Below are 15,094 nucleotides of genomic sequence, written 5' to 3'. Positions count from 1 at the left end.
GGGGGTCGAAGTAAGACCACAGAATTGCATATATAGCAACCAATCAAAATTAATCTTTTAAAGTGGGTCTAAAATCATTAAATGAAGATTTACTATCTTATAGAAGAGGTTAATTTGTGTCTGGGTTGTGCATTGTGACATTAATGCAGACTTATAAAGTCCACCTTTTAAAGTGGTTCTGCACCAAAAAAAAAAATATTAAAAGCCAGCAGCTACTAATATTGCAGCTGCTGACTTTTAATAAAATGACACTTACCTGTCCCAGGGTCTAGCGAAGTCGGCGGCAGATGACGAGCGATCGCTTGTCTCGCTGCTGCCCCCGCCGCCATCCTCTGTCAGGGAATCGGGAAGTGAAGCATCGCGGCTTCACTGCCCGGTTCCCTACTGCGCATGCGCAAGTCGCGCTGCGCGTCTCTTCTGGTCCCCCGCTGTGTCCTGGGAACTGTGTGTTTCCCAGAACACAACGGGGGGAGGGCGGGGGTCTGCGGTGGTCTGCCCGGAAGTGGGTGCAGATACCTGGATTATCAAGGTAACTGCACCCCCTCCCCCCTGAAAGGTGCCGATTGTGGCACCGGAGGAGGGGAGGGATCAGATTAGCGGAACTTCCCCTTTAGGGTGAAGAACCGCTTTAAAGGGTTTGTTCACCTAAATACTCTGTGCAGTCCATGAAAACGATTCCATCATTTTGACCTAATCTGATTTTGAAGAGGTCTATCTATGCTCCTCTCATATCTGTAGGCCATTTGTGTGTGCAGTGAGGCCCACCCCAATCACTTCTGATAGCTTTCAAAGCTTTGTCCTTTCCACTCTCTAATACAGACCAGCTTTTAGGAACGAGCGCCCTTGGCAGTACAGAATGGGGCACTGTTTTTCTTCCGAGCCCCACACATGCACAATGTGCTCTCAGCTGAGAAAATGAGCTCAGTGACTGCGACAAGCGAGGTAAAGTTGTAGCTGTTGATTTCATCTGGGGCGACGAGATGCGCTCAACAGGACGATGTTCGCTCCTGTACCACTAGGTGTCACCCATCCTAACGGCTGGTCTGTCCTAGAGAAGAAGACGGGGCGGAGCTGTGAAGATCGGCGGCAGGCTTCATTGTGCACAAATGGCCCACAGGTATGGGAGGGGCATAAATTGATATTTTTTTTTTTTACATTGGATTAGTTTAAAGTTATAGATTAATTTTCCTGGACTGCATAGTACAAGGTGAACTTGTGCTTTAAATGTCAGGAATTGTAACTAAAATACATTTAGAGCTTGAATAATGTGTTTAAAGTGGTATTAAACCCGAAAAACAAAAATGTACCATGTTGCAGCTTACCAATCAATACATGTTGTTGTGGCTGCTTTAGTTTTCTGTTTTTAGGCTTTTTCCCCTCCCAGTAACACACCTCTTCTATTAGAGTCCCCCCACTCTGGATGAAGGCGAGCAGGGGCAGCATTGTTATTCTGGGGGGGCAGTGTTAGATGTACTAGCAGATTTAGATACACTAACAGATTGATGCTTAACTCCAGCTAATACTTTATAAGCAGTTAATGCAAACGTTTTTTTTTCCCTTTTGGGATATAGGTTTTATATAAATAAAGGCTGGCCATTGTAAGTGCCCCTGTCAGTGGTAAATGGCTTGTCTTCAGCATTGTAAAGGCAGAAGGTTTTTTTTTTATCTTAATGCTTTCTATGCATTAACCACTTAAACCCCAGAAGGATTTGCCCCCTTAATGACAGGCCATTTTTTGCGATACAGCACTGCGTCTGTTTAACTGACAATTGCGCGGTCCTGCGCCGCTGTACCCAAACAAAATTGACATCCTTTTTTCCCACAAATAGAGCTTTCTTTTGGTGGTATTTTATCACTCCTGCGGTTTTTATTTTTTGCGATATAAACAAAAAGAGACCGACAATTTTGAGAAAAAATATTTTTTTCTTTTTGCTATAATAAATATCCCCCTCCCCAAAATAAAAAAACTGTATTTCTTCCTCAGTTTAGGCCGATATAGACTGCGGCGGAACTGATCGGACATGGTTGACACTTTTTGGGGCTAGTGACATTTATCCAGCGATCAGAGCTAAACAATAGCTACTGATTACTAGTAAAAATGTCACTGGCAGGGAAGGGGTTAACACTAGGGGGCAATCTAGGGGTTAAATGTGTGTCCTAGGGAGTGATTCTAACTGTGGGGGGGGGGGGTCAGACTGCCTGGAGGAGGAGACATATCGCTGTTCATACTTAGTATGAACAACAGATCTGTCTCCTCTCTCCTGACCGAACGATGGTCTGTCTGTTTGCATTGGCTCCGTCATCGCGCGCACCCCCTAGTGGTCTTAAAGCAGCCAACCTATAGCTACAGCGATTTGCCCAGGAGAGCCAACCTGCCACAGTATAACTGCGGCGGCTGGTTGTCTAGTGATTAAGATAAAAAGCCTTCTGTCTGTCCAACGATGTCCACGAATCCTTCGGCCATCCATGACCCTCCTCCTGGTTGGCTGAGACACAGCAGCAACGCCATTGGCTCCCACAGGTGTCAATCAAAGTCAGTTAGCCAATCAGGAGAGAGGGGGTGGGGCCGAATGGCAGCTCTGTGTCTGAATGGATATACAGAGCTGCAGCTTGGCTACGGTGCCCCCATAGCAAGCTGCTTGTTGTGGGGGCATTCGACAGGAGGGAGGGGCCAGGAGCACCGAAGAGGGACCTGAGAAGAGGAGGATCTGGGCTGCTCTGTGCAAAATCACTGCACAGAGCAGGTTAAAAAAATAAATAAATAAAAAAAAAACTTAAACAGAGACTTTACAATCACTTTAACCCTGTAACTGCTACATCTGCAGAAAAGCTTGTTCTGTTGAAAAACGGTTTACCTGGCAAGATCACCAGGTGAAAATAAGTGATTTGATCCAGGTTTCATTACCGGAATTCTTGTACATTATATTTATTAATAATTGTGGTGTGTTATAAACAAGCAATATACAAGTTTATTTTTTTATTTTTTTCATCAGGTTTTAAGTGATGAAATGAAACGCAAGCAATACGATGCATATGGTACTGCTGATTTTGCAGCAGGTGCCAGCGGAGGTGGACAGCAGTATTGGAGGGGCGGACCCACCGTAGATCCAGAAGAACTTTTCCGCAGGATCTTTGGAGAATTTACTGGCGGCAGCGGCGGCACTTCATTTGGTGATTTCAGCAATATTTTTGAACAACCCCAGGAGGTGAGTTTAGCTCTTTGGGCTGTAGATGAATTACCTACTCTGATGTGTTGTAGAGTTTTCTAACATGCTGCTGTAAAGGGCAGGGCATTGTATAAACCAGGTAATGTACAGTTCTGCAGAAAACTGAGATTCTGGTTTTACATACATGCTTGCAATTTAAATAACACACCGGTATTGTATACATCTTGGGGAATACAGTGGCTGAAGGATTATGAGAACTTCTGGTTAACACAACTGCTGTGACTGTAATTCTGTACTAGTATTGATCACACATGAGCAACTAAGCACTGCAATTTTACCTGGTCACATACAAGTTATTAGGCACTGCAGCTATACTACATTATGAGAGTCGTGAATAATGAGGGGGTCTGGTTTTACACTTTGGTTATTCATTTGAGTAGTAACCTGTCACTGCTATATATTGTGGTTTTATTGAATTTCTTCTATTATAGGAAAGTCATGTAGAATACATTTTCCTTTGTACAGTTAATTTGTATTTACCTTTTTCACTTCTTTTTGTCACGCAGTACATCATGGACCTCACCTTCATCCAGGCAGCCAAGGGAATCAACAAAGAGATATCAATTAACATCACAGACACTTGTCCAAGGTGCGATGGAAAAGGAAATGAGCCTGGCACAAAACTTCAGCACTGCCACTATTGCAATGGCACCGGCATGGTATGAACAGCAGATTGCAGTATTTATCACATGACCTCTTAAAAGCCCTTAGAGGAGAAACTGAAAAATTGAAGGAAAAATCCATTTTAGTTAGTGTTAAGCGTTTTTAAACTATTCAAAAGATTCTCTGATCAACTATGGGTTTAGTAAAGTAACAGTAAAATGTATGTTGCCTGCTTTGAGCCATAGCTTGTATGATTGAAACTGGTGATTGTGTAAACTTTAACTGTAAATTTCTCCATCAGCTTTTGCATTCTGTAAACAGGCTTTTTAGATCAAATAAACCATACCAAAGGGGCCTGAAGCTCCACCTGCTGGATCAAAATGAGATTGCAAAATGTCCATGTATATCATATTTACCTTTTTAACCACTTCCCGACCAGCGCACGACGATGTACGTCGACAGAATGGCACGGGCAGGCATATTGGCGTACAGGTACGTCCAATATTCAATGCCGCCCTGCCATCGGGAGCGCGCTGCTGGCGGCGCGCTCCCGCGCTGGTCGGGACCCCCGTGAGTCCGGTCGCGGGACCCGCGGACTCGATCGCCGCGGGCATCCCCGCGATCGTCTCACGGAGCGACCGAATGGAGGAAATGCCGTGTAAACAGCATTTCTCCATTCTGCCTAGCAACTAGTCCCAAGCCCAACCCCCCCACAGTTAGTAACACACCCCTAGGAACACTTAACCCCTACACTGCCACCCACTGGTTAACCCCTTCACTGCCAGTGTCATTTACACAGGAATCAATACATTTATATAGCAGTGATTACTGTATAAATGACAGGTCCCAAAAATGTGTCAAAAATGTCCGATGGGTCCCCCACAATGTTGCAGTCACAATAAAAATCGCTGATCTCTGCCATTACTAGTAAAAAAAAAAAATAATAAAAAATTATTAATAAAAATGCTATAAAACTATCCCTATTTTGTAAACGCTACAACCTTTGCGCAAACCAATCAATAATCGCTTATTGCGATTTTTTTTTTTTTTTTTTTTTTTTTTTTTACCAAAAATATGTAGAAGAATACGTATCGGCCTAAACTGAGGGAAAAAAATGTTTTTTTATATATTTTTGGGGGATATTTATTATAACAAAAAGTAAAAAATAATGAGTTTTTTTCAAAATTGTTGCTCTATTTTTGTTTATAGCGCAAAAAATAAAAACCGCAGGGGTGATCAAATACCACCAAAAGAGAGCTCTATTTGTGGGAAAAAAAGGACGTCAATTTTGTTTGGGAGCCACGTCGCACGACCGCGCAATTGTCAGTTAAAGCGACGCAGTGCCGAATCGCAAAAAGTGGTCTGGTCTTTGACCAGCAAAATGGTCCGGTCTGCAAGTGGTTAAAGTGGTTGTAAAGGCAGGTTTTTTTTAATCCTTATGCATTAAGATAAAAAGCCTTCTGTGTGCAGCAGCCCCAATAAGCCCCCCTAATACTTTCCTGAGCCCATCTAGATCCAGGGATGTTGCTGGAGTGCCTTGGCTGCCTGGGACTCCCCTCCTCATTGGCTGAGACAGCAGTGTGGCACCATTGACTCTTGCTGCTTTCAATCAAAGTCAGTCAGACAATGAGGAGAGAAAAGGGATGGGACCAGGTTGCGGCTCCATGTCTGAATGGACACAGGGAGCAGTGGCTCGGCTCAGGTGCCCCCATAGCAAGCTGCTTGCTAAGGGGGCATTCAACAGGAGGGAGGGGCCAGGAGCACCGAAGAGGGACCCAAGAAGAGGAGGATCTGAATAAAGTGAGGGAAAATCTGTTCTGTATGACCAATTTTATTCTGGCACTTGTAGTGCAGCTAGAAATGAATTACATTAACAATACTGTCTTTTTTTTTTTTTTTTTTTTTGTAGGAGACAATTAACACTGGCCCATTTGTCATGAGATCAACCTGTCGACGATGTGCCGGAAAGGGATCCACAATGACGAATCCATGTCTGTCCTGCAGGGGTAGTGGACAGACCAAACAGAAGAAGACAGTGACTGTGCCAGTTCCTGCTGGTTAGTGATATGACAATAGACCTCTTCAGTATAAGGGACTTGACAGAAAGCAGAATGATAGTGTGAGAAAACAAAGATGGAAGCTGTTGTTCTCTGACTGGGCTAAACCCTTATATAAGGATGGGGACATCACTCACAATCAAGCAGCTAAATTTAGAATTGCTACCCTGTGTCTAATATGCAGCCCAGGAGTTGGGGAGTCTAATGTAAAGCCAAACTTCATACACAACTTGTTGGCCATTATTAGTCCAGTATATGAAAACCGTGGCTTCTGTGGCGTAGGGCTTCCTTTATGGAACTTGTGCTATGTAAACCAGTAGTTTTGGATCAAGAGTTGTCCCAAGGACAAAAAAAAATTATTTGCATGGCCAAAACGAGGAACCAACTCCTTATCAAGAAAGTGATTAAAAGTGAGATTGGCTTATACCTTCTGTTTTCAGTTTTTTTCTATGTAAGTTTCACAGTGTGTTACCAGTATACAGACTTAATATATGCATTATTTCTGCCATTCAGGTGTGGAGGATGGGCAGACTGTTCGAATGCCAGTGGGGAAGAGAGAAATTTTCATTACGTTTCGGGTAGGTGCACTGCACTGGACTGGTTATTTAGACTGTATTTTGTAGTGACCGTATCTGTTTTGCACTTAAGAGAATATGTGATGGGCACTATAGCCAGCCATAGAGATGTCGACTATTGGCTAGTTATTCCATCCATCTATGGCCAGGCTGGTTGTACTGAAGTCAATTCCTCGACTGACCTTGGTACTTTCAGCCTGTCGGATTTTTTTTAATGCGATTACTGTGGAGGCTAGGAAAGGCTCCCTGCCAGCAGAACACAATAGCGCTGCGTGAGGGATTCCCACCCATCAACACTGACTGTGTTGATGGGTGGCAATGTTAATGGGTGGGAGTGTTTAAAATCAAGTGATTCTCTTTCCTGCAATCTGTGGTTGCATCCTATTTGCATTGCTTAAAGTGGAATTTCACTTTCTCAATCAACATTGACTAATTTTAATCCTTATGCTGCTAGCATCAGTAAATGGGAAAATCTATCCTATTTATTTATTTGTTTTAAACTTTTTTTTTTTTTTTTTTTTTAACCTTTTTTCAGTTGTTTCCTGGTTTCCAGGGCTAGGCAAATGTTTTCATACATCCCTGGAGTATCCTCCCTGCAGGCAGGCAGTATACATCCCTGCCTGCATGTCTGGGCTAAGGGCAGATGGATTCCAGGAAGTAAATGCTACATGAAACATCTGCCCTCACTTAAGAAGGCAATGGCCAGAAATGCTAGGGGGGTGTTTTTCAAAATGATTTGTCAGCAAAGTAAAGCATGGAGACATGGTTGGATGAGTGAGTTTGCTTTGAATATAGGAAAATAATTGAATAGCATTTTCGGTTTGTAGTGCTCAGATGCAGTGTAGGTCCGCATTAACACCCCTTTCACACCAGGGCGTTTTGCAGGCGCTATAGCGTTAGAAATGGCGCCTGCAATCCACCCTAAAGAAGCTGCACCATTGTGTGTAGTGTGAAAGCCCCGAGGGCTTTCACACTACACCGGTGCGCTGGCAGGACGTCAGAAAAAAGTCCTGCCAGCAGCTTCTTTGGAGCGGTGAAGGAGCTGTGTGTTTACCGCTCCTCCACCGCTGCTCCCCATTGAAATCAATGGGGCAGCGCTGTAATGCAGCCGGCAAAACGCCGCTATTGCGGCATATTGCCGGCGGTTTTGACCCTTTCGCGACCGCTAGCGGGGGGTAAAAGCACCCCGCTAGTGGCCAAAATGCACCGCAAATCCGGCGGTAAAACGCCGCTAAAAATAGCGGCGTTTTACCGCTGACGCAAAGGCCGGTGTGGTGTGAAAGGGGTCTAAGAAATTCCCGACCTTTAGCTTCAGCTCTGATATTTGGTCAGCAGAGGGCAGTAGTTCACATTGCAATTCTCTTTGCTTGCATAGTCTTGCATCATACTTCATATGCTTCGTTGAGCAACACAGAGTACCAAGTCCACCGAAGAGCTATTCTGTGCCAGTTTTTCAATCCAGTATTGAGAAATAACCGTTCCTGTAAAATTTTCCAAACAGTGATACATCAAACTGATCTAGTAATTGCATAGTTATGTAATATATATAGAAGTATAAGACAGCATGTTAACAGTTGGTGCCAGCAAAACTTTTAACACAATAACTAAAGGGAAAAAGTATAGAACAGTGAAAATTATGACCAACGCCAATGCCTTACAGTAACTGGAATGTGCCATAAGTTACAACAGAAACTTTGGGGGGGAGGGGGTAAAGGTCAGAAGAAACTTGCATAATATAATGGAATGTTGGTACAGTATTGACCCTTCAGTTACAAAATTTGGACACAGGAAAGACATTGATTTAGAATACAGTGAGGGGAAAAAGTAATTTGATCCTCTGCTGATTTTGTATGTTTGCCCACTGACAAATAAATGATCAGTCTATAATGGTAGGTTTATTTCAACAGTGAGAGACAAAATAACAAAAATATTCAGAAAAACACATTTCAAAAAAGTTATAAATTGATTTGCATTTTAATAAGTGAAATAAGTATTTGATCCCCTATCATTTAGCAAGATTTCTGGCTCTCAGGTGTCTTCTATACAGGTACCTAGATGAGATTAGGGGCAATCTCTTAAAGAGAGTGCTCCTAATCTCAGCTTGTTACCTGTATAAAAGACACCTGTCCAAAGAAGCAATCAGTCAATCGAATTCCAATCTCCCCACCATGGCCAAGACCAAAGAGATGTCCAAGGATGCCGGGGACAAGATTGTAGATCTACACAAGGCTGGAATGGTGAGAGGGTGACAGCAGTTGTTGCAATTATTCCCAAATGGAAGAAACGCAAAATAACAGTTAATCTCCCTTGGTCTGGGGCTCCATGCAAGATCTCACCTCGTGGCGCTTCAGTGATCATGAGAACAGTGAAGAATCAGCCCAGAACTACACGGGAGAATTTTGTCAATGATCTCAAGGCAGCTGGGACCATAGTCACCAAGAAAACAATTGGTAACACACCACGCCGTGAAGGACTGATATCCTGCAGCGCCCGCAAGGCCCCCCTGCTCAAGAAAGCACATGTACAGGCCCCATTGAAGTTTGCTAATGAACCTCTGACTGATTCAGAGGAGAACTGGTGAAAGTGTTGTGGTCAGATGAGACCAAAATCAAGCTCTTTGGCATCAACTCAACTTGCCGTGTTTGAAGGAGGAGTGCTGTCTATGACCCCAAGAACACCATCCCCACCATCAAACATGGAGGTGGAAACATTATGCTTTCGGGGTGTTTTTCTGCCAAGGGGACAGGACAACTTCACTGCATCAAAGGGACGATGGACGGGGCCATGTACTGTCAAATCTTGGGTGAGAACCTCCTTCCTCCAGCCAGGGTTTTTGAAAATGGGTAATAGATGGGTATTCCAGCATGACAATGACCCAAAACACACAGCCAAGGCGTGGCTCAAGAAGAAGCACATTTAGGTCCCGGTGTGGCCTAGCCCGTCTCCAGACCTTAATCCCCTAGAAAATGTGGATGGAGCTGAAGGTCCGAGTTACCAAACGTCAGCCTCGAAACCTTAACTTGGAGAGGATCTGCAAAGAGGAGTGGGACAAAATCCCTCCTGAGATGTGTGCAAACATGGTGACCACCTACAAGAAACTTCTGACCTCTGTGATTGCCAACAAGGGTTTTGCCACCAAGTACTAAGTCATGTTTTGTGAAGGTGTCAAATGCTTATTTCACTCATTAAAACGCAAATCAATTTATAACTTTTTTGAAATGCGTTTTTCTGGATATTTTTGAATTCTGTCTCTCACTGTTAAAATAAACCTACCATTAAAATTATAGACTGATCATTACTACGTAGGCAAATGTAGAAGATCAAATACTTTTTTTTCCCCCTCACTGTAGATGAACCTGGGCACTTATTACTTGCATTAGGATAATAAAAAAAGAAAGAGCTAATTCAGGGTTACAATAGAAGGAGCTTGAGTAGGCAAGTCTATCCTTATTGCCCACATTTTCTGGAATTTTTAAGAACATCCTTTTGTAAATGAGTTCCCTTTCCTGGAGTAGGTAATTGAGGTTTGTCATTGGTAACATGCGGGTTCAATTTGAGACGGACACTTTTGGTTGATTTATTTTTTGGACAATAAATAAAATCTTTTCAGAATTGACAGCTCGTTCTGCTTAAAATACCCATCTTGCAATCAAATTGGTAGGACATATGGAAAACCGCTTTTATGGGTGTAACATGTTCAGAAGTGTTCCTTTTTAACTTTCAAAAGAACAACGTTACAGGATGTGATTGGAGCAGCATATATTACTAATAATGTCAGTTTGATGTGTGTTCTGCACACTAAAACCTATAGCTGTGCCTTTGTGAATATTCTAAAATGAGGCAAGCTTCTTTCTCTGCTACAATGGCTTGATGCCGCTCTGCATTCACACCTTTTATGCCAAATAAGACCCCGTTTTACCCCCGCTAGCGGCCGAGAAAGGGTTAAAACCGCCAGCAATAGGCCACAATAGTGGCGTTTTGCCGGTGGTATTACAGCGCTGCCCCATTGATTTAAATGGGGAGCAGCGGTGGAGGAGCGGTAAACACACCGTTCCAAAGAAGCTTCTGGCAGGACTTTTCCCTGACGTCCTGCCAGCGCACCACCTCGGGCCTTCACGCTACAGACAATGGTGCAGCTTTTTTAGGGCGGATTGCAGGCGCTATAGCGCCTGGAAAACGCCCTGGTGTGAAAGGGATCTAAAGGATGTCCTGCAGCAAGTGGCATCACTTTTGTAGCACTTTCTTTTTTTTGTGTTCCATCCTTCTGTTGGAATTGAAGTCAACAACTGATTAGGGACACTGCAGCATGGAATATGATGCCATTCCTTTGGGACCATCAAAATAAATGCTAATTGGATGAATTGTATGTAAGCAAAAGTACAAAATGAGGTCCACTTTAAAGCCAGCCATAGATGAGATCATTTTCTTTCCTTCTGAAAGAAAATCACACAATTTCCCGTCAACACAGGCAGTGTTGATGGGGGAGCTCCTGCTGCAGAGCCATTAATTTCCCCTGGCGTGTGGGGCACGGGGAGCCATCCCTGCTTGGAGAACAGTGATTTATTGCTAGTGGCTATAGGCGCTGGCAGTGGCAGCCTGTGCATTGTGGGCACATGGCGCCGCCCTATCCATGCGCCCAGCCCCTTTCAGGATGCATGTACTCCTATGGCAGGGGTGTATTTTTTTTTTTTTTTTTTTCTTTAAGCACCTGATTAGAACCAGAGGATCTAATAGGCTTCAAAAAAAGGTAGGCTCGGGGTGCAGAGAGTGCACCCTGATCCCACCCAATTGTGTGACCATAGCGAATGAATATTCGCTATTTTCACACGGCTTTGCCTCTCCGCCAGTCTGGAGGCAGGTCAGTGAGACCTGTTTCCTGATTGGCCAGAGTGCCAGGCTTCCCTAAGTGATGCTCAGCACTTTGGCTGAAGTGGGATAGAGTGGAGGAAGCTGAAAAGAGGACAGGACATGCCGGAGAAGAGGACACCTTGGGCACAGTGGCAGCGTTTTATGGGATACCTGCCGCCACTGGCAATAATCCGCATGTAAAAATCCCAGCATTCTGGGTGTATGCAAGTCGATCGATGGATATACTTGGGTACAATCAGCCTGCCCATTCATGGTTCGAATCTTGGCCAGTCCTTGCTGAACGGGCCCAGATTCAGACAATGTCCGGCTTAAATGTGTTTAAAATGAATGGATTGTTGAATGGCAAAGGGTGAGATCTTGCATATACTGTGTACATCCTGGGCATTTGCCAGGACACCACAGCTGCACAGAAATTCATTTTTTAGACTAACACAGATACTTATAGGCACCATATGGTGCTTTTTCTCCAGCAGTTTTGTTAGACGGGTCCACTTTAGTTTTAGAATGAACTGTACAGTTTAACTTCGGCAGCAGCAAACCAATATTTACATGGGTTGAAAATTAAAAAACAGCTCTAAGCGCATTGAAAAGTCAACAGGTTTCTTGTACGTGCTTTCTTCCTTTCTTCTGTAAATTGAGACTTTAACATTTTATCACCTGATTTATCTGGGTGTACTCCGTTCAACCAGCAGATATAATCCCTATATCTTGGCCTGTCCTGCTGCCTTCTTCCAAATGGGTATAATTTACTATTAATATACAATATTTTTACAGGTGCAGAAAAGTCCGATCTTCAGACGGGATGGAGCAGACCTCCACTCAGACCTGTTTGTTACGATCGCACAAGCTGTCCTTGGAGGCACTTCCAGAACACAAGGCCTTTATGAATCCATCAATGTTGTTGTAAGTTTTTCCCTATTCAGCTGTTGGGTTTAAATACTGTTAACTTAAATTTCTTCTTGATCCGAAATTTGGCTATATGTGTGTAATTGTGGTTATCATTTGCATATTTTCAGATCCCAGCTGGTACACAGCCAGATCAGAGAATTAGAATCAGCGGCAAAGGCATACCGAGAGTGAACAGTTATGGCTTTGGAGATCACTATATTCACATTAAGCTCAAGATTCCAAGGTCAGTGGGTCAGGGATGGGGCTATAACAATCTTAACCACTTCCCACCCGTCCAATGCATATATACGGCTGGGTGGGAGCCGTCTACTTCTGATAGGACGTTCAGAAACGTCCTTCAGAAGGAACGGGATCGCGCGCGCGCAGCGGCGCTATCCCGATGTGCTCGTGTCACCCGGACACGGCGCATCTCAGATCGGCAGGAGGGCTCTGTGATTGGCCCTCCTGATCACATGACGGCCGTGTCCAATCACGGCCGTCATGTGATGTAAACAAACAGCCGGTTGCTAGGCAATCGGCTCCTCCTCTCCTCACACAGAAGTCATCGCTGAGGAGAGGAGAGCAGAACGCTGCAGCCGGCTGATGATCAGTGAGTATGAGCTGCTTTTTACAGCTTTTTACTCACTGATCATCAGTCTAGTGTAAACACACAACACACCACACAGTATAAATACAATGTCCCCACACAATGTCCCCAAAACACACATGTCCCCAATAATAAAAACATGTCCCCCACATATGTCCCACTAAAATCACATGTCCCAATGATTATCTGCACACATATGTACATGATCACCTGCACACATATGTGCATGATCATTTGCGTACATATGTCCCTGATCACACAAACCAATTATTATACACTTAACGGAATTTTTTTTACCAAAAACATGTAGCAGAATACATTTTGGCTTACATTTATGACAAAATTTGATTTTATTGGATTTCTTTTAAAATAGAAAAAAGAAAATATTGTTTTTTTTTCCAAATTTCCGCTTTTTTTGCGCTTATATCGCAAAAAATAAAAAACGGAGTCGTGAATAAATACAACCAAAATAAAGCTCTATTTGTGCGAACAAAATGATAAAAATGTAATTTGGGTACAGTGTAGCATGACCGCGCAATTGTCACTGAAAGCACTAGAGCGATGAAAGCTGAAAATTGGGCTGGGAAGGAAGGGGGCGAAAGTGCCCTGTATTGAAGTGGTTAAAGTAAAACTGAAGCTTCCACAATGGCAGATGATAATTTGATCTAATGTTAAAGTGTGTGCAGTATACTTGCACATTATGGCATGCTTATGTTTTCTACCTTGTTGTTCTGTTTCCAAAGCTGACATCCCTACCCAGTCATCTTCCAGGTCCGTTGTCTTTCTCCATCTTGATTGGCCAGTTCAGGATAACTTAACCCCCTCTCGTGCACATAGGAGTTAATGCGGCATTAAAGTGATTGTAAAGGCTTTTTAAAAAAAATAAGAAACCTGTTATACTTGCCTCCTCTGTGCAGTTGGTTTTGCACAGAGCAGCCTGGATCCTCATCTTCTTGGGTCCCTCTTTACTGCTCCTTGTCCCTTCCTCCTGTGAGTGCCCCTCAGCCAGCAACTTGCTACAGGGGACACCCAAGCCGAGTCAGCGCTCCGTGTATGCATTCAGACACGGAGCCCCGACCTGGCCCTGCCCCCTCTCCCCCAATTGGCTGACTGACTTTGATTAATAGACAGCCGCGGGAGCCAGTAGCGCCACTGCTCTGTCTCAGCCAATCAGAAGGAGTGTACCGATGGCTGAGGGGATCGTGGACATCGCTGGAGACAGAAGGAGCTCGGGTATTTAATTGGGGGGGCGGGGGCTGCTACACACAGAAGTTTTTTTATCTTAATGCATAGAATGCATTAAGATAAAAAAAAAAAACCTTCTGCCTTTACAACTAAACCTAAATAAAAAAATATAATCTATTGCAGCTTAGTAAGCCATTCAACTTGGTGGCTGCATTTGTTTTTGTTTATTTTGGCTTTTTTTCTCTCTGATTTCATCTGATGATCTGCCCAGTGACACAACTCTGGGGGAATGAGAACAGGAGAGACAGCAGACGGCAGCATTTTCAGTCTGGGAGGGAGGGGAGTATTAAAGGTATTTTCAGACATAGAACCACTAACAATATGTTAGTGTGTGTGTGTGTGTGTGTGTGTGTGTGTGTGTGTGTGTATGTATATATATGTATATATGTATATGTATATATATATATATATATATATATATATATATATATATATATTAGTAATGGCGATCTGGGATTTTTATCGAGACTGCGACATTATGGCAGGCTTATTTTTGGGACGATTGACAATTATACAGCGATCAGTGCTATAAAAATTCACTGATTACTTTATAAGTGTCACTGCCAGGGGAGGGGTTAACACTAGGGGACGATCAAGTAGTTAACTGTGTTCCCTATCTGTGTGTGTTCTAACTGTGGGGGATAGGACTGACTAAGAGAGAGTGGTTCTCAGCTTGTAGGAGCTCACAATCTCTCTCTCCTCACAGAACTGGGATGTATGTGTCTACACACACACACATGTCCCTGTTTTTCCTCTCGTGGCCAGCGGTCATTGCGACCGCCGGTCACGAGCATCGGCACCCCCCGCTGTGCAGCAGGCGTGCGCACGCCTGGTATCCCGCTTAAAGGGACCGACTTATAGCTACGACGGTTCGGGATTGTGACGACCTGCCGCTGTATAATGATGGCAGCTGGTCGGCATGCGCTTAAACATACAAAAATTGACCACGCAGGGGCAGGACAAAGTGGTTCCTGTGTACAAAAAATAGCATTTAAAGCATAAGAAAAAAAAAAAAAAACTGAT

The 15,094-nt window shown here is 43.7% G+C and overlaps 1 protein-coding gene across 3 annotated transcripts in view; it reads left to right on the top strand.

Moving 5' to 3' along the window:
• Window positions 1-15,094, top strand: part of DNAJA3 (DnaJ heat shock protein family (Hsp40) member A3) — a 32,114-nt gene that overhangs the window by 8,564 nt on the left and 8,456 nt on the right. For all 3 annotated transcript variants that reach the window (XM_077449250.1, XM_077449249.1, XM_077449251.1), the window contains exons 4-9: window positions 2,994-3,206; window positions 3,734-3,886; window positions 5,740-5,887; window positions 6,401-6,465; window positions 12,106-12,234; window positions 12,348-12,463. In XM_077449250.1, coding sequence (XP_077305376.1) covers window positions 2,994-3,206; window positions 3,734-3,886; window positions 5,740-5,887; window positions 6,401-6,465; window positions 12,106-12,234; window positions 12,348-12,463 — 824 coding nt within the window. The remainder of the gene's footprint in view (window positions 1-2,993; window positions 3,207-3,733; window positions 3,887-5,739; window positions 5,888-6,400; window positions 6,466-12,105; window positions 12,235-12,347; window positions 12,464-15,094) is intronic.

The sequence above is a fragment of the Lithobates pipiens genome, unplaced genomic scaffold, assembly GCF_037356315.1.
Source record: "Lithobates pipiens isolate NorthernLeopardFrog02 unplaced genomic scaffold, aLitPip1_a1.2 Scaffold_22, whole genome shotgun sequence".
In the NCBI taxonomy this organism is placed as follows: domain Eukaryota; kingdom Metazoa; phylum Chordata; class Amphibia; order Anura; family Ranidae; genus Lithobates; species Lithobates pipiens.
This window is presented reverse-complemented; position numbering and strand designations above follow the sequence as displayed.